Source organism: Rhinichthys klamathensis, unplaced genomic scaffold (genome assembly GCF_029890125.1).
Source record: "Rhinichthys klamathensis goyatoka isolate OS25496 unplaced genomic scaffold, OSU_Roscu_1.1 h1tg000409l_1, whole genome shotgun sequence".
Classification (NCBI taxonomy): domain Eukaryota; kingdom Metazoa; phylum Chordata; class Actinopteri; order Cypriniformes; family Leuciscidae; genus Rhinichthys; species Rhinichthys klamathensis.
The window spans coordinates 319178-338621 of record NW_026606909.1 but is presented as its reverse complement, the minus strand read 5'-3'; the positions used below and the strand labels follow the sequence as shown (position 1 = coordinate 338621).

General features: G+C 36.6%; 2 protein-coding genes across 3 annotated transcripts; one reads left to right on the top strand and one right to left on the bottom strand.

Moving 5' to 3' along the window:
* Positions 1-672: 672 nt before the first annotated feature.
* cln6b (CLN6 transmembrane ER protein b) lies at positions 673-10686 on the bottom strand. Of its 2 annotated transcripts, XM_056234943.1 has the most exons (7): positions 10495-10686; positions 7832-7946; positions 6627-6725; positions 3345-3533; positions 2585-2640; positions 1852-1974; positions 673-1112 (listed from the first exon to the last, which is right to left on the bottom strand). In XM_056234943.1, the coding sequence occupies exons 1-7, from the start codon at positions 10551-10553 to the stop codon at positions 827-829; spliced, it is 927 nt and encodes a 308-aa protein (XP_056090918.1). In that variant the 5' UTR covers positions 10554-10686; the 3' UTR covers positions 673-826. The 2 variants fall into 2 exon arrangements, with proteins under 2 accessions (XP_056090918.1, XP_056090919.1); XM_056234944.1 differs by lacking the exon at positions 1852-1974.
* Positions 10687-11514: 828 nt separating this feature from the next.
* On the top strand, positions 11515-16684 carry fem1b (fem-1 homolog b). The gene is made up of 2 exons (XM_056234939.1): positions 11515-12401; positions 14904-16684. The coding sequence occupies exons 1-2, from the start codon at positions 12127-12129 to the stop codon at positions 16537-16539; spliced, it is 1911 nt and encodes a 636-aa protein (XP_056090914.1). The 5' UTR covers positions 11515-12126; the 3' UTR covers positions 16540-16684.
* The last annotated feature ends 2760 nt before the right edge of the window (positions 16685-19444 follow it).

Here is a 19444-nt window from a genome sequence, read left to right as displayed (position 1 = left end):
TAAAAATATTAAGTTTTATTAAGTATTATTGTTCATTTCTTACCGAAATAATACTTAAGGAAAGACAACACAGATGTTATTAACCAAATCACTTCCCAAGTTAATTATTTTGTATTAAAAGTCTTCTTATTTTTTTTACATATGCTAAATGAGGCATTGCAGGGCTATAATTAAATATGCACAAATTTGCATACTTTCCAGAACAGAAATCAGAAACACATGGAAAAAGCCAGGTTTCAAAATTCTTTTTTATTTTGTTGATATTTATTTTGGATATCTCTTTTATCGCTCTATAAATCAGAGAACATACTGTCAATAGATAGAAAATGCTTTCATAATGTTTTCAGGAATAAAATGTTTTGTTTTTTTAAATCAGGCGATTGATATTAACAAACCCTTCTGTAAAAAAGCTGGTCTGATTTTTTTTTTCTTCCCTTCCAGGATTCTTTGATGAATAGAAAGTTGAAAAGAACTGCATTTATCTGAAATTAGAAATCTTAACATTATAAAAAATGACTGTCACTTCTGATCAGTTAAGTGTGTCCTTGCTCATTAAAAGTATTAATTTCTTTAAAAAAAAAAAAAAAAAAAAACATACTAACCCCAAACTTTTGAACAATAGTGTATCTTGATAATTTAGAATAGAACAAAATAGGATAGAATAGCATATTGCACGACTTTGGCTGGTGGAAATTGACTCGTTTTGCATAAATTCATAGGATGCCAGCTGTGCATAAAGTCAATTTTTGAAGGTGCAACATGACATTAATGAAGAGTTTATGGTTGCAATGCCCGTCATGATCTGCCCTGACAGTGATCTGTGGGTTCAGTCTGCGAGCGTCGTGTGTTTGTCTCTCAGGTGAAGTGTGTAAAGGGCCCACGGCTCAGGTATATACATCACTCCTGGGTATTTCTTCCGTAACACCGCGTCCTTCCACAGACAGGCGACCCAGACGGTCACTAACACGAGTGATATTGAGAAACTGTAGAGCAGGAACAGTCCGTTACTGTCGGGCAGAAAACCTTTACGCTTCTGGTGCATGACTGTAGCCGTCATGGCAAAAAAGGTGAAGATGAAGGGGATGAAGATTTGTCCTTCCGTCACAAGATACCTGAGGAAACAGCAATTCATTTCAGTTCCATGCAAGTCAACAAAAAGCATGCATAAAAAACTCTTACTTGGAGGAAGCAGTGTTAGTAACACTTTACATACTTCTAAAGCATCTATTAATCTCATGCTGGGTTGTTTTAACCCAATTTTGGGTCAAACATGGAGATTAAAAATGCAATTTAAAAATTTAACCCAATGGCTGAGTTTGTCCATATTTGACCCAAAATTGGGTTAAAACAACCCAGCATTTTTTTAGAGTAGCAGCTGATCAAGATAAACGTTTACCAACACATTAATTCATTGCAAATTAGCTTTATTGCCATGACAAATTATGCATTAATTATATACTAAGAATGTTGGAAACCAGACAGTTGATGGCACCCATTGACCTCCACTCTAAAAAATGCTGGGTTGTTTCAACCCAACTTTGGGTCAAATATGGACAAACTCAGCCATTAATTGGGTTAAATTTGTTTATTACATTTTTAACCCAACGTTTGGGTTTGTTCATATATGACCCAAAATTGGGATAAAACAACCCATTTTTTAGAGTGTACTGTTTTTTTATACTATATGGAAGTCAATGGGTGCCGTCAACTGTCTGGTTCTTTAGAAAAATCTTCTTTTTTGTTCAACAGAAGAAACTCGTACAGATTTGGAACAACATGAGGGTGAGTAAATGATGACAAAATGTTCATTTTTGGGTGAACTATACACTAGTGTTACAGGGAGAAACGGACCAGTAGTAAAGGCCACTAGGACCCAGCAGAAGCCAAGCAGAGACGGGCATCTTCTTCTCTGATTTGACAATAGTGAAACAGCCAGTGAAATACAGGAACAGGATGAGAAATAGAGGAACACTCCTGTAAAAATGGAAGATTAAAGTGTAAAAGTGATTTTTAGACACATTCCCAGATAACAGGGAACGTTCTCTCAACGTTATGGACAAACTTTCTTTTTGTTTCAAAGTTATCTGGTCTTTAATAATGCTCTCAAAACGTTAGCACAAAAACATTATTTATACATCGTTCATGGAATGTTTTTTTCTGAAACATTTGAATGTTCCTTTAACGTTTTTTTTTTCTTTTAAATGTTACAACTTGTTTCGGAATGTTCAGAGAACATTCGAAAGTGAAATTCCAATAATGTTTGCAAAATGATACAATGTTTGCAATAACGTTCGTATAACCAAGAAAACCTGGATGTTGTTGAAATGTTCAGAAAACATTCAGAAATGACATTTTCATAACGAAACGGGGACGTTTTTAGAATATTTTGCTAGTTTGGTTATAGATTAAATAAAACATTTTTGTAGAAAATAATGAATCCCAGCACTTTAATACAATTATAAATGGCACATTTCTGCTTTTAACCCCTCATGAAGCAAGGATGTTTCTACTGAATAATGATTTTTTGATTAATTAGGTTAATTAGGTTATGAAATAAATCATGGCAGAATATTTTCCAGCTTACCACATGCAATGACCCAGACTTTCATCATAATACTGTAGCAACTCAAACGAGTCAATCTGTCAGAAAACAGAGGAAAACAGAGTAGATGCAAACCTGTAAGAATTCCTGAAGAAAATGTCAATGCTGTTGTTTGACCAGCACAAAACTCAGCAACACAATGGCTAGAATAAATCTCTTGTAATTTTCTAAGTAGCTGTTAAAGTCCCCCTTTAGTCAATAATTGTATCCCTTAAACTGCATCTTTAATCACCAAAATGACATATTTAAATGTTTTTTCTTTGAAAAAAAAATGTCTTCATGCCTTAAAATATCTTAAATGTAACTCGACACCTTTGCCTCATTTAGTATACGCGGTTCTATGAATATGCAAATGAGCCCCGCCTCCACTCACTCACTCAGCTCAGAGATCCACTCGTTGACGATCACACGTTGATCTGATTGGTTACAAGGTCGTTTGTGACGTCAGAAACACCAGCGATTTCAAACCGTGTTTTTGAGACTGTCTTTGGTTCACTGCAGTTTTAAGCAGAAAATACTCAGCAATGCTGTCGACTTATGAATTTACACATGGTGTGTCTTAAAGCATATTAAAAACACCACATAGACATATAAACAACATTAAAAGCTGGATTTACACCACAGGGGGACTTTAATCACTAAAAAAGCATAATGATATGCACATATGCTGAACAACTGTTGAGTCTTGAAAGCTCTTGCACTGATTCTGATCATTAGAGCGAGTTTTCCTGGGCCGTTCTACCAGGGTTTGTGGTGTGAGGTTCTTCATGATGGGGTTTTCCCTGACGCTCAGGTGTAACTGGTATCCGCTGAGCAGAAGCCGATGGTTAATGGAGTCTCCCACCAGGTGTGCGCTCGAGCCCATCACAAACGTGATGATACACAGGTAAACGGCGGAGCGGGGCAAAGTCTTCGGGCTTCGCTCAATGAGCTGGAACAGAACATCGCATGAGATATTATATACCAAAATGATATTATATACCAAAATGCAGTGCACTAAATTATATTTAACAAGTCAAACATGCATTTTCACTCAAATAGTTTTTAGTAAATTAAGTACGTAAGTAGAGTAAAAAGTATGAATATATACAATATCGTGCAAAAGTTCAACTTAAAAGGTGAAACTAATATATTATATAGACTCATTACATGCAAAGTGAGATATTTCAAGCCTTTATTTGGTATAATTGTGATGATTATGGCTTACAGATATGAAAACCTTTTCACAATATTCTAATTTTGAATTTGGGGTTTTCATAAGCTGTAAGCCATAATCATCACAATTATAACAAATAAAGGCTTGAAATATCTCACTTTGCATGTAATGAGTCTATATAATATATTAGTTTCACCTTTTAAGTTGAATTACTGAAATAAATGAACTTTTGCACGATATTCAAATTTTTCGAGTTTCACCTGTAAATATTATTGGATGCAGGATGTTATTAATGCCACTTAAGAAGACTGAAATATCAACAAGGAGTCAAAACTAATATTGAAGATCACATTCAAAGAGTTTATTGCAATAATATAAACAAGATCCCACTTGTCTAGAGTGATGATGTACAGCTGTAATTTATTACTGACAACATTTAACACAAAAATGAATTGAAAAAATACAAAATAGCAAAATATATTGTATGCAACTTGCTGAACTAAACAAGTGAGGTCATGTGACAATGATATTGCATTTTATTTCACTTAAAAATAGCAGACGATCATAAACACAAGCTCAAAACTAACTGCAAAAAGTAAAATTATGCTCTTCATCTCTTTTCTGTGTTTTTCACTACAAATATCTAAACATTCTTAAATCAAGATAGCGGAGAAGCAAAATGACTGAAGATATTAAAGTCCCCCTGTGGGGAAAATCAAGCTTTTAATGTTGTTTATGTGTCTATGTGGTGTTTTTAATATGCTTTAAGACAAACCATGTGTAAATTATGGAAGCTTGTTTCCGCCACTGAATAAAAAAAACAAATAATAATAATTGCGACTTTTTATCTCACAATTGCAAGATATGAAGTTAGAATTGTGAGAAATGAAGTCGCAATTGCGAGATATAAAGTCGCAATTCTGAGAAATAAAGTCGCAATTGCGAGATATAAAGTCGCAATTATGAGAAATAAAGTCGCAATTGCAAGAAAAAAAGACAGAATTGTGACTTTTTATCTCACAATTCTGACTTTTTTTTCTCACAATTGCGAGTTTACATCTCGCAATTCTGACTTTATAACACATAATTGCGAGTTTATATCTCGCAATTCTGACATCTTTTCTCAGAATTGTGAGATATAAACTCGCAATTGCGAGTTATCAGGCCAATTCTAAGGGGAAAAAAGACTAACTTTTTTCCCCTCAGAATAGTTTATATCTCGCAATTCTGACTTTACAACACGCAATTGCGACTTTATATCTCGCAATTCTGACTTTACAACACGCAATTGCGACTTTATATCACGCAATTCTGACTTTACAACACGCAATTGCGACTTTATATCACGCAATTCTGACTTTATATCACGCAATTCTGACTTTATAACACGCAATTGCGACTTTATATCACGCAATTCTGACTTTATATCACGCAATTCTGACTTTATAACCTGCAATTGCGACTTTATATCAATAAATTCTGACTTCATATCTCGCAATTGCGATTTTATATCACGCAATTCTGACTTTATATCTCGCAATTCTGAGAAATAAAGTCAGAATTGTGAGATAAAAAGTCGCAATTACCTTTTTTATTTTTTATTCTGTGGCGGAAACAAGCTTCCATGTGTTAGTTCATAAGTCGACAGCATTGCTGAGTATTTTCTGCTTGCAGTGAACCAAAGACAGTCTCAAAAACACGGTTTGAAATCGCTGGGGTTTCTGACGTCACAAACGACCTTGTAACCAATCAGATCAACGTGTGATCGTCAACCAGTGGATCTCTGAGCTGAGTGAGTGAGTGGAGGCGGGGCTCACTCATTTAAATAATTCATTTTGGTGATCAGGGATACAACGATTGACTACATTATTGACGAAAATGATTGACTACAAATATCTGCCAGTGTTGGAAAAATAATCTTGTTTTCCCCTTAAAATAAGTTTATTTTTCTGACCCCAAAGCTAGATATTTGTTCTTGTTTTAAGCAAAAACACTGACCTGAGAAGAGTTCAATCATATAATAACAGATTTCTTGATCCATGCAATGCGTGTCATCAATCATGTGGACTGGCCACCGAGAAATCATCCGTACAAGAAGACGCAGAAATGTCAGACAGATTTTTCCACAGATTGTAAAGGTCAGTGTTATTTATTCTCAACAGGTTTGATGCATCATTTCTTTGACATGGTCATAAATATCACCTTCTGAGCCCCTTTTGCTCTGTGAGCTTTAAAGTCCCCCTGTAGTCAATCACTGTATCCCTTAAACTCATCTTTGATCACCAAAATGACATATAAACGTTTTTTCCTTTAAAAAACATCTCTTAATGCCTTAAAATATCTTGAATGTAACTCGACACCCGTGCCTCATTTAGTATACGTGGTTCTATGAATATGCGAATGAGCCCCGCCTCCACTCACTCCCTCAGCTCAGAGATCCACTGGTTGACGATCACACGTTGATCTGATTGGTTACAAGGTCGTTTGTGACGTCAGAAACACCAGCGATTTCAAACCGTGTTTTTGAGACTGTCTTTGGTTCACTGCAGTTTTAAGCAGAAAATACTCAGCAATGCTGCCGACTTATGAATTTACACATGGTTTGCATATTAAAAACACCACATAGACACATAAACAACATTAAAAGCTGGATTTTCACCACAGGGGGACTTTAAATAAAGTGTCTGCGCTTTGTGCAAGCCTCACATTGAGATATGTGACACTGACAAAGTGCCAAAAACAAGAGCCATCCATCCTGGAAGTGCAATGCATCTCAGGCCAGTCTTCAAAGGGGCGGGGCTTACCGAATGGGCGGGGCTTAACAAAGAGGTGTCAATCAATCAGTGACGTGCTCCATAATAACCTCACCTTGAGCAGCAGGAATGGTGTGGTGATGTTGTACAGCATGTGGAAATAGTCTCCAGCACTGGGTCTGTTTAAAGGGAACCACTCCACAGGACAAACGATCTAGAGAAACTCAGAGCAAAAAGCCTCATAGAATACAGCTGCAAAAAACATATTCTTACTTACAAAAAGTATGAAAAATAAACATTCTATTATATACTATTCTGTACAATGTTTGAGACTTTGTATTGCTAGCATATTTCTCCTGTTATTGCCTCTTTAAAAATACAAAATAAATTAAAAGTGCCTGCTAAATGAATAAATGTTTAAACATAACATGCTGTAAAAAATAATTGTGATTTTAACGGTAAAAGACTGTAAAAATGCTACAGTGCAAAACTGTTAATTGGTTAACAGAAAGTTTCCTTATTATATACAGTAAATTACTGTGATAGATCTCATGGTACATTTAATGTAATTTTATTGTAAAATCCTGTTAAATTTACAGTTTTTGAAAGTGAAAAAGAACAACTCATTGTATAATTTACAGTGAAAGACCGTAAATTGACATTCCCACAATTCCCTGTGTGACACTTCACATTTGATGTATTTTTGTTGAAATAACTATGTTTCCTCATAGTTCTCTTGTTTTTTTTCTAATCAGTTATGTACATTAGGGTTTTATGTTACATTTAATGTTGTTAAATTAATGTTTATTGCATTTTTTTATTTTCATGTGTGTTCCCATGATGGTGTTTAATGTGTGTGCGAATGACACTGTGCAGCTTCTATATAATAATATTAACTTTCTTGTGGAAAAGCCGCTTGTGTTGAGCTTTGATTGATCATGTGACTCTCATCACTGCTGTGATTAATCACAGCAGTGATGAGAGTCACATGATCAATACACTGACAACTACCAATTGGTAGTTGTCAGTGTATTACAATGGTACAAAACAGATATTAATACTTCAGTAGGTTGGTAAATTAACATTATATCAGATAATGAAGTACGGTTTATTACTGTAAATTTTAAGTTTAGTGTGTAAAACCAATAACGTTGCTACCGTATTTTTGACGGTAAAGTTCTGGCAACCACAGCTCCCGTTTTTTTACCGTAAAAATTACGGTTTTATTACTTGTGATTTTCGTGCCGAGATGTTTTTTTTTTTCTAAATGTAAAAGCTCTGAACATGACGTGACGCCTTATTGTTGTGTTGTTTTGTTACCATGACTACGGGTCTCCCGAAGTCCAGGAGCCAGTTCTGGAGGGTGAAGCGGCACCAGAGGTCCATGTGAAACTGAGCTTTCCTCAGACAGCCGTCCGTCTCCCTCGACCCGTGTCTGCGCAGACGTACGTCATCAACACAAATATAAATTGATAAGTAAGCAATAAGGTACGAGAGGGCGGCTGTGCTGTATCGTGAATAAGTAACGGCTGAAGGGCGTTGTTAGACACGACGCGAAGCGGAGTAACCCCTTCAGCCGTTACTTATTCACGATACAGCACTTGCCTCTCGTACCTTATTGCTTTTAGAAAACGGTTACCACACAATAAAAATATTAAAGTAAAAAAAAAAATGTATTAGTGCAACTTTCATGAAGTAAATTTTCTAAAAGCCTTCCTTCCGCTAGAAAAAAAATAGTCCCTGACCGTGAACAGCAACAACGTTCCAATGTGTAATATGCAGGAAAGCTCAAATAAAAACAACATAGGAACTGCAGTGTTGCTCAGTCATAAACAGAACCGTTGGGTGAAGCGGTCAGAGCCGTGTTTTATCATGAATAAAGCACAGCTATTGACCAATCAGAATCAAGGATTGGAACTAACAGTTTTATAATGAGAAATAGTCAAACCAAAATTTATCCACACATTTCTCACATGCCCAGTTTATTCGCTATTTAGAACATGGTAATAAAATATGACAAGAGTTATCAAATCAGTGGATATTTGACTGGTTTTGTCCGTCCTTCTGTTAGACTCTCACACATGAATTATGTTGAATATCTGTCAGCTGTTAAATTTAACTACACAATTAGATAATACCAGTTTAGCTCAACCAGTGACCAAGCAATGCTTCATGTTGTTCAGTCTGTTTGTAAAAAGAGCATTAGCAATTACAGAAAACACACTTCAGCAAAACATCATCAGCTCAAAGTGGAGGAATAATATTTGATCCCAAATTTTTATAAATCTTACTGGTAGTCACTGTTTGAAGAATATTTGGGTATAATATGTCACAGTTTACTTTATTTTGCTCTCCTCACTTACATTAATGGACTATAGTGTCCTGCACACACTATCAAAACTATCAAAAATGATATCTGGTGTCTGAATAATTTTTAATTTGACTGTATGCCTGAGATTATTAAAGTCTGGATGGCGATGCTTTCAGGAATATGTGTGTGATAAAGGATGCCGGTCCTGCAGTGTGTTTCCCGGAGCATCTGGCAAATATGTTTCATTTATTTAAGTCCATCTGGCTCATCTGGTCATGTCACTTATGTCACTTTTTTATTATGTAAGTTTTGTTGTTGCGTTGTTTGACTTTCATGCTGACTTTGCACCACGGACCAGATGTTGGAGCACAAATCAGTTTTATTGCAATGGTTGACATTAGGATGCTAATGCCACATATCAGATCACATATAAGTGTGCATTGCAATAATATACATTAGATTTGTAAATTTTCAGAGGAAAATGTGAGTGTAAACCTAGGAAGTGAGACGGTTACATTTAACAAAACAATACGTGCAATTGTACAATAAAATACTGTGAAAATGTATTTTCTTTGCAAGTAAAATGTGAATTACTGGTATGTTTATTTACGGTGAAAATCTTTCTAATTTACAGAGGAAAAACTATATTATATTTAACAAGTCAAACATGCATTTTCATTCAAATTGTCTTGGTAAATAAAGTATGTAAGTAAAAAGTATGAATATACAGTATATATACACACATACACATGTATTGTCTCCTAGAAAGAATCGATTCTGAACTGCTAAAACGAGTTGTTTGCACAACACATAAATTTGCACTTTAATTGAAATAAGTTTGCAACAAATATCAGTGTAAAAAAGTGAATTATTTTAAAGGAAAAATTAATAGTGCAGTAAAAACTGTTAATTGGTTACCTTTTAACTCACCTTAAAAACTTAATATTACATTTAACAAGACAATATAAGCAATTGTACAATAAAATACTGTAAAAATGTATTTTCTTTGCAAATAAATGTGCATTACTGGTATGTTTATTTACGGTGAAAATCTAAATTATTTCTAAATATTGTCAAAACATGAACTTTTAGTAGATAAAGTATGAAAGTAGTATGAAAAATATTAATATCATAAAAAAATTAAATATATACACAAATGCACAACTAACATTGATGATTACATTCAAAGTGTGCAATGCAATAATATAAACAAGATTTGTACATTTTCCCAAACTCTCCACCATGTCCATATAGAGGATGATATATTTATATTTATCATTGAGGGTAGTTCGAATCACTAATTCCTGACCTTAACATCATTAAAAGTGCAAGGGAAGTGTCGGGATGATGGTTTGGAACGCATTTTAATCTCATCCGATTTGTTTCCCTCAAATCCCAACCCAATATCTCCGGTTTGGGACGCCTTTGGATTCTGAATGTGATTCTAATGTGGATTCAACCCAATCCAAGCACATCTTTTTGATTTTTTTTTTTTACTAAATATTAAATTATTTGATATATATTTTAGAATCAGAATTGTCTGTAAACGTCACATACTCATAGTCACTTTTCAATGCATCATAAAACCATTGAAATGCTTACAAGTGTCAGAAATAAAACTGTGACTGTCCTTCATATGTAGAATAAAAAAGGCAAAATAAAAGTTTCAGACCTGGTCAGGAAGGCAGCTTGCGTCGCACAGTTCTGCCTCCTGCGCATGATGGGGGGCATTTCACCATGAAGATTTCTTGCTTCTCGTCCACACTGCAGTCAGATGACCATTTGAATGACCTTTGACCTCATCGGGCAGGGGTCGAACATAAGAAAGCTCTGATCTCTCCTCGCTTGTGGACACTCATCACAGGTGTTGAAGATTCAATTCAATCCCACTGAGCTGACAATATACACTATGACTTCTGACTATTTATTCAGATAAATGTTCATTCATAAGGTAAAATAAAACATTAATAAATAAAATAGTTTGGCTCATGAATATGTCAAGCTTGTCTGCTGAAACAAAATCCCGTAAAGATTAGGTTTTCAGTGCATTTATAGTTGAGATAAACCTTTAATCCAAACCCCTCCCTTTGTGAAACGCATTAAATGGTTCAGGATTTAATATTTTTGTTGAATATACAGCACCATGTGTCCCTGGAAAAGCATTTTAATACCTTCCAAAGGAAAAAAGAAATAGGTATAAATTAAACATGAAATCTAGTCTATAAATTAATTTTATCTATACAATAAAACATAATTAAAAATTCAGATTATTTTATCAGTGATATTATCTATTGTACAGTGATGTATAAATATTTCAAATGACTTAAAATAAATATATATAATATTTATTTAAATATAAAATATCTAAAAAATAATAGAAACAGCTAAATTATATAGTTTAAAATATATAGTTACAAGTGGTTTTAAAAGTGTTCCATCTGAGAAATAATATAATATGGTATATATATATATATATTTAAATATATATAAAATAATAGAAACAGTTCAATTATATAGTTTAAAAAATATAGTTACAAATGGTTTAAAAAGTGTTCCACCTGAGAAATATAATACAAGAAGGTAGATATAATATTTTTTTTATGATGTTACCCGTGGTATTTTTTTTTAAATTCAAATGGGACTTTTATTTCGAAAAAGGCAAAGCATAAATCCCAGTGTCGCACTTCCTGTTATTGCTGACTTCATTTCCGTGCGTCGTTTCCAGCAGAGGTGAAAGACACAGGCACATTGAGCGGAGATTTGAGCTTTATTTCGGATTCAGTGTCGGATTCATCAGCGAAATCTGGATTAATTTCGGCGAAGTGATCAGCGGACATTATCGCGGAGGGACACAGAACTGAAATAAGAACAAACCGAAGCACAAAAGTGGAGGAATGCGGCGGGTAACCTCGTTTCTCACAGAAGTGAAAGAGAATCCCTAGTGAAACTAATTTTAATTACGATATTAATAGTCTATGACTCATGTATTATAACACATAGGACTATTATAATAATAATAACTTCAGTTACAAGATAAATTACCTCAAGAGCCCTATCCCCTTTAGACTACATTCATAAAATAAAAAAATTCAACGTGACGTCACGAAGTCAGACTAAAAGTATCCGTTTGTTTTTATATAAGATCCATATCAGCAGATCGTGTTATATTTATAACCAGTACAATGGCACTTGGTCAGATTGAAACTCTACACTGGTGTCATATATGAGCTGTAGAGCTCAGGCAGGTGTTTTTAATGGGAGGCGGATTGATCTGCTCTGAGATCAGTGGGCGAATCTTGCACAGATGGCGGAGGTACCGGCTCTGGCCCGGTTGGAGTCCTTGGCCCGGTACGTTCACAAAGCAGCCAGTGAGGGGAGAGTCCTGACCCTGGCAGCCCTGCTCCTGAACCACTCCACCGTCCAGACCCGATACCTGTTGGAGTATGTGACCCAGGTGGCCGGACAGCGATCCACTCCTCTCATTATCGCGGCTCGGAACGGACATGACAAGGTGGTCCGGCTACTTTTGGACCATTACAAGGTGGACACTGAGCAGACTGGCACTGTCAGATTTGATGGGTGAGTTTGAACTGTTAAAGGGATAGTTCATTCATAAATGAAAGATCTGTTTTTATTTACTCACACTCAAGTTGTTCCAAACCCGTATGAGAGTTTCTCTCTTCTGTTGAACACAAAATAAGATATTTTTAAAGGGGTCATCGGATGCCCATTTTCCACAAGTAGGTATGATTCTTTAGGGTCTTCATGTAAAGTTTGTTACATACTTTGGTTAAAATTCCTCAATGGTTGTGTAAAATAACACCATTTTTACCTCCTCAAAAACAGCTGTTCACAGCGACCCGTTTCGCTGCATGTCTCTTTAAATGATAATGAGCAACTGTTATTTTGTCACTTGTTATTTTGTCACTTATCATTAAATGTAATGAATTATTATTATTATTATTATTATTGGGAGCAGTATGCTAGCTGGAGCCATTTACTTCCAGCCTTTGTGCTAAGCTAGGCTAGTGGTGTGCGTCAGACAGCGTTACAGCCCGCACGGAGATGAAAAGGGTATCTTATCTAACTGGGGGATACAGTGAATAATAATAATAATAAGCTTAAGTCCCAAAAAGTCATCGTGTTCCTTTAAGTAAAAAGCTAAAGGTAGGCTATAAACGAACTACACCACGCTCCCACAAATTCAACGTCACCATCACTAGCTTCTGACAACACTTTAAGTTTTTATCTAAAAACATTTTCCCAGAACGTTTGAGTTAGAATACTTTATAAAGGCACAACTATAAGCAGAACGATGCTGTAAAAGCGGGCGTGATTATGTTTAATCTCTTCGACAGCCTCTGTAATCCCACTTAGCCACTTGTTAGCAACTGCCTTTTTCAAGACACGTAACCGCTTAAAAAAAATCACGAGTGGGGTAATATTAATGTATTTTATGTCGTGGAATAAAACGTGAGAGTGACTTGAGCATGTGTTCACCTAGGGATGGGACGGTATGAAAATTTCATATCACGATTATAGTGACCAAAGTTATCACGATTATCAATATTATCACGGTTTTGTTAAAATGAGATGGAAATGTTCCAAAAGAACTGATGCTCACCCTGAAAACATTTGAAAATCAACAAACAAAAAATACAATTAGCAGCTATATGCACTTTTTTAAGCATAAACATTATATTAACATTACATGGAGCCCTGAGAGTGAGAGGTATAAGTTTTCCTAGTGCAGGTTTTAATGAACCCGTCATTAAACCCTATCATTAATAATGATAATAACACTTATGGATGTGTGTATGACTGAATATTATTATTATTATTAATAAATAATAAATCACTTTCTCTCTCTCTCACACGCACGCACGCACGCACACTTTAAATGAACAAAATATGTTGGTTGGGTCAGGGTGACTAAACTACTGGAATACTTATGACTGTTGTAAATAGCAACGCACTACACAGCGCACATCCATGTCTCGGATCACCGCGGACGCAATCTCTGGTTTCATTCAAATGTGTATGTCTTGCGTCTCAGTTTTGATTGTATTGAAAATTAAATCAGAGTAATTTAGTATTAATACTACTACAATATTGTTGTAGTGATCACATTTACTTTACGATTGATTTGGACACTGTAACTTGTATAATGGATTTATAACCGGTAAGATTTAAAAACATTAAGTTAATCGCAATTCAATATTTCATGTCCCTGAAATTATTTCTGTGGTAAAAAATAAAACTGTAATAAGTTTACTATGAATGGATACAATACATTATCCCTTAAATGTCACCCTTAATAGTTTGAATATGTTCGTTCGTCTTGGCTCAAATCCACTTGCTGTAAAACTTTTCTCTTCGCGGAAGCTTTGCAATAATTACAAGTGAGATAATGAAATAATTCATCTCCAATACATTTTTTGTCTAATTATTTGCCCAAGTTAGTTGTGGTATTAAGGTAAAAATTAACTCAGTGGGTGGTTGTCACGTAACGTTAGATGACTTAGCAGATTTGACGTGTTTCCCCCTTTTGCAGCGACTTTCCTCTTGCAAGATTTGCAGACAGGGTGCCCATCCTCGATTAAATTGCCCTCTGGACTCTTGTAATAGCCAAAATACGACCATACCTCCGATTTTGTCCTCTTGGATGGCTGAAAAGTCTCCCGTGCGCTGTCACTGCCTTCCGCCATGTCTTCTCGCGCAAAAAAACAACATTGCATCTGCGCGCCTGCTCGCGCCTGCGTCAGACTGGACAGGATTTACCGCGAGTTTTCAAAATCACGATAATCAAACACGGTTTTTATGATAATTAAATTTTAAACGATAATACTAACCGCCAGGACATTTTATCGTGGTTTATCGTGAAACCGGTAATCGTCCCATCCCTATGTTCACCACAGACCTTATTTCAGCCATTTAACCAAAACCCCATTTAAAAAACTCATTAACTTCAGGACAACAAAACCGGAAGTGCTAATATGCTAACTCACTTCCGCGTTTTGGCCTACAAAGTGATGTCATACCTGCCCAACTCTATTGCTGACGTGTCTTTCACTCTTACAGGTATATTATCGATGGCGCCACGGCTCTTTGGTGTGCAGCCGGCGCTGGTCATTTCGAGGTGGTGCGTTTGCTAGTTTCCCACAGCGCTAACGTGAACCACACCACCCTCACCAACTCCACCCCCCTCAGGGCTGCGTGCTTCGACGGACGGCTGGACATCGTACGCTACCTCGTGCAGCACAAGGCCGACATCAGCATCGCTAACAAATACGACAACACTTGCTTGATGATCGCCGCCTATAAGGGCCACAGCGATGTTGTTTACTTCCTACTCGAGCGTGGCGCTAATCCCAACGCTAAAGCTCACTGTGGAGCCACCGCGTTGCATTTTGCCGCCGAAGCCGGGCATCTGGACATCGTTAAGGAGCTTGTGCGATGCCAAGCGGCTATGGTGGTTAACGGGCACGGTATGACACCGCTAAAAGTGGCAGCGGAAAGCTGCAAAGCGGATGTGGTAGAGCTGCTACTTTCCCACGCGGATTGCGACGCGCACAACCGAATTGAAGCGTTAGAGCTTCTTGGAGCGTCTTTCGCTAACGACCGTGAGAATTACGACATTCTTAAGACTTACCACTACTTGTACCTTGCCATGCTGGAACGGTTTCGTGATCCGCAGAACGTCATCGCTAAAGAGTGGCTGTCGCCGGTTGAGGCGTACGGAGGGAGAACCGAATGCCGGGCGTTGCAAGAGTTGGAGGCCATTCGACACGACAGGGATGCGCTGCACATGGAAGGCCTGATGATCCGCGAGCGAATTCTGGGTTCAGATAACATTGACGTTTCGCATCCCATTATATACCGCGGCGCTGTCTACGCCGACAACATGGAGTTCGATCAGTGCATCAAGCTGTGGCTTCACGCGTTGTACCTACGCCAGGAAGGAAACCGCAACACCCATAAAGACCTTTTGAGGTTTGCGCAAGTGTTCTCGCAAATGGTGCACTTGAAAGAGCCGGTTCGCGCGTCAGACGTGGAGCACGTTTTGCGCGCGAGCGTCCTCGAGATCCGCCGCAGCATCTCGCGAATGCAAACCGCCACGGAAGCGGAGTTACCGGCGGCCAACGATAACTACGAATCTAACGTGTTCACCTTCCTCTACCTGGTTTGCATCTCCACCAAAACGCAGTGCGGCGAAGAGGAACGAGCACGGATAAACAAACAGATCTACGACTTAATACGCCTGGATCCACGTTCCCGCGAGGGCTCGTCGCTTTTGCACTTAGCGGCGAGCTCAGGTACGCCCGTAGACGACTTCCACACCAACGACGTTTGCAGTTTTCCTAACGCGCAAGTTACCAAGCTGCTCATAGACTGTGGCGCGCAAGTGAACGCCGTGGACAATGAAGGAAACAGTCCTCTGCATCTCATAGTGCAATACAACCGTCCCATTAGCGACTTCTTGACCCTCCACGCCATCATCATCAGCCTCGTCGAAGCCGGTGCTCATACGGACATGACCAACAAGCAAAAGAAGACGCCTCTTGACAAGAGCACAACGGGCGTTTCCGAAATCCTTCTGAAGACGCAAATGAAGATGAGTCTGAAATGCCTGGCGGCTCGTGCCGTGCAGCAACATCACATCTTGTATCGGGACCAGATTCCCAAAAGCCTGGAGGAGTTTGTTGAATTTCACTGACCTGTACTTTTAGTTTTCCATCAAATCTGGTTTAATGCTTTCGGAGTTTGATTTAACTTGTGAAACGATGCTAAAGACTCTTGATTTGACCTTGTTTACGTACTCAGCACGGATTATACGTCTATAATATGTCCCTAATTTACTTGGAGATGTTAAATCCGACTGCTGCATTTTATCCCAAAGTAACTCCGGTTTCATCCTGGTTCTTTTTTTTAAAACAAATTAAAGCGGGTGTAAAGACCCTTATTTAGAAAATTTCTTTTTTTTGACGAACAGCATTTTTATTGTGTTGAACTTTAGTCATCATAACAATGTGAACAGCTCTTTTTTTTTAAATAAGCTGCTCTTTTGTCAACCTTTTCAGATTTGTTTGGTTTTCTTAACATATTTTATAAAAGGTTTATTTAAAACAGAGTCTAACATGTCTATTTTATAAGGAATCAATAGCTGAGTGTTGATATCCTAAAGCTGAACTTCGTGCCAGGCGATCTCTTTTATTTGAATATTAAAATGTGCCTGTATCTAGAAGTTGGACATTTATAATTATTATTTTTAATGTAACTCTTTTTATTATTATTATGGCTTCTTCTTTTTTTTTTTAACACAACGCCACTGTAAAGCCAATTAGCAAGTCTGTAATTCTGACTTGTGTTAATGAACATTTGCTGGAGCTCTTTTGGAGTAACGGGGCCTTATTCTGGAAGGTGCTGTTGTGTGAGTGTGTGTGTGAGAAGCATATCTTCCCTCTTTTATCTCTGTGTGTGTGTGTGTGTGTGTTTGAGTGCTTGAATGTGGCCGAATCTGAATGTGGAGGTTTTTAACCCTCTGTGTTTGCACCATGTTTTATTCTTTAATTACTGGGGGATTGTCCAACGTGTTTTTATTTCCAAACCAAGTTAAATAAGATTAAAAACATCAATTAAAGATGCATGTCAGGTTCTGTGCTTCTTTTGTATTTTGAGTTTGTGATTTTTAAGAAGGGTTTGCAAAATTCTCTTAGGGGGTGTTTACACGACACCGTTTTCAACTAAAAACGTAAAACTTTTTATGCGTTTTGGCCGTTCATTGACACGACAACGGCGTTTTGGGGGCTTGAAAACGCAAACTTTCGAAAACGGGATTCAAAGTGGACGTTTTTGAAAACGATACCATTAGGGATGCACCGATATGAACATTTTGTCCGACCGATACCCGATAATTCTTTATATTTGAAAGCCGATAACCGATATATTGGCCGATAAATCTAACGCAAATTTTTATATAATTAGTCTCAACATTAAAATCCATGTCCCAAACAAATTAAGCAATTCAAACCATCATGTTGAACATCTGAAGCGTCTCAGCTGAAGGAAATAATACATTATTTTTCGGCTTTAATATATCGGGCAAATTTTTGCCAAACATTAAAATGAACATAATCCGCCGATACCGATATGGTGGCCGATATATCATGCGTCGCTAGAGATACCATTATCGTAATTGTAAACTACAAAAACGAGAATTTGTGAAAATCGTGTGCATTACGTTTTAAGTGTTTCATTACAAAGTGACATCCCCATCTAATGGCCTGGCAGCAGAATACAGCGTCTTTAATCGTTCTCGCGGATCAGTGTGAACGGGGATCGTCTTGACAGCGTTGCCGTCTGTACGTAAAGTAAAAACTTTAGTTTTTAGTACATTGTTGTCGTGTAAACAGTGTTGGGAAGGTTACTTTGGAAATGTAAAGGGTTACAGATTACAAGTTGCATATTTAAAATGTAATAAGTAGTGTAATTACTTTATTAATGTAACTGATTACATTTCATTACTTTTTGAAGCACGTTTAGTCTTCGTGTCAGACACACCTATTGATTATTCCTTCTGAATGTTTTCAACATGTTAGAAAAAGTGATAAACTCTGAAATAACACAAATGCAACAATAGGAATGATGTAGCAAGCTAAATATTTTGCTCACTTTATTTAAACTTATGTTTTGTAATATTTACATATATAGGCACTGTTCATATCGGTCTATAGAACTAATTCTGATTTCAAGAAGAAAGATTTAAGTGTTTTTTAAATTGATGATTTTAATTTATTCAGTGGATCAATAAAAAACACATGAACATTCGGCTGTCATCTACATGCAATAAAATGCCAACATAAGTGACAACAGTTAAAACAAGTGACCGTAGATTCACCCCGGTGTCTTATACTGTGAAAGCTGTAAAGCCATGTCATAAGAAAAATGCTGTCCGACAACATTTGGGATTGAGTGACTATGTTCAGAACCGCATACCACCACACACACTTATTTCTGCAGTGTACAGTAAGTGCAGTATGCCATAGATCACCTACATTTGACAAAATTTGCACAAAAGAAATAAAGTATTCCTGCAATGCATCTTAACATCTCTTTTCTGAAAGATAGTCTGATTTTAAATGCAAAATAACTTTTAATTATTTCCAAGACAATACTGTTGAAATGGTTTATAATGCATACTATGTCACTAATAACCAGCAGTATAGTGTGTTTATAAGTAGTAAACTAGTATTGCGTTCTGAACACAGCCACTGTTAATCGACAGTGATCACAAAGTGTTTAAGGGTAGTTGAGATGTCAAAGATGATTTATTTATTTCTATAGTATTTGTCTACTTATTCGATATTTAACTGTCCATGTTAATGGAGAGAATACATGGAATATTGTACTTTTATATTATTTAAAAAAAAAATCTAAAATATTCATCACTACAGTAATATTTATAAAACAGAATTTTTTTTAAGTAAGTAAATTTACAGTAAAAAATTAAATTATTGCAAAAAAAGGTGAAAAACTGGTTACCAGTAGCACATAAAATGTGTTTCCCATCCATTTTATTATTTCAACTACCCTTAAGCATTTTTACCAACTTCAAATGAAAA

Excerpts from the sequence above, each read along its gene's own strand:
- cln6b (XM_056234943.1), bottom strand. The coding sequence starts at position 10,553 with ATGCCCCCCATCATGCGCAGGAGGCAGAACTGTGCGACGCAAGCTGCC. Across the intron at positions 7,947-10,494 it reads CAAGCTGCCTTCCTGACCAG|ACACGGGTCGAGGGAGACGG; the intron begins GTCTGAAACTTT and ends ACGTCTGCGCAG. Across the intron at positions 1,975-2,584 it reads AGTCTGGGTCATTGCATGTG|GAGTGTTCCTCTATTTCTCA; the intron begins GTAAGCTGGAAA and ends CCATTTTTACAG.
- fem1b (XM_056234939.1), top strand. The coding sequence starts at position 12,127 with ATGGCGGAGGTACCGGCTCTGGCCCGGTTGGAGTCCTTGGCCCGGTAC. Across the intron at positions 12,402-14,903 it reads GGCACTGTCAGATTTGATGG|GTATATTATCGATGGCGCCA; the intron begins GTGAGTTTGAAC and ends TCACTCTTACAG.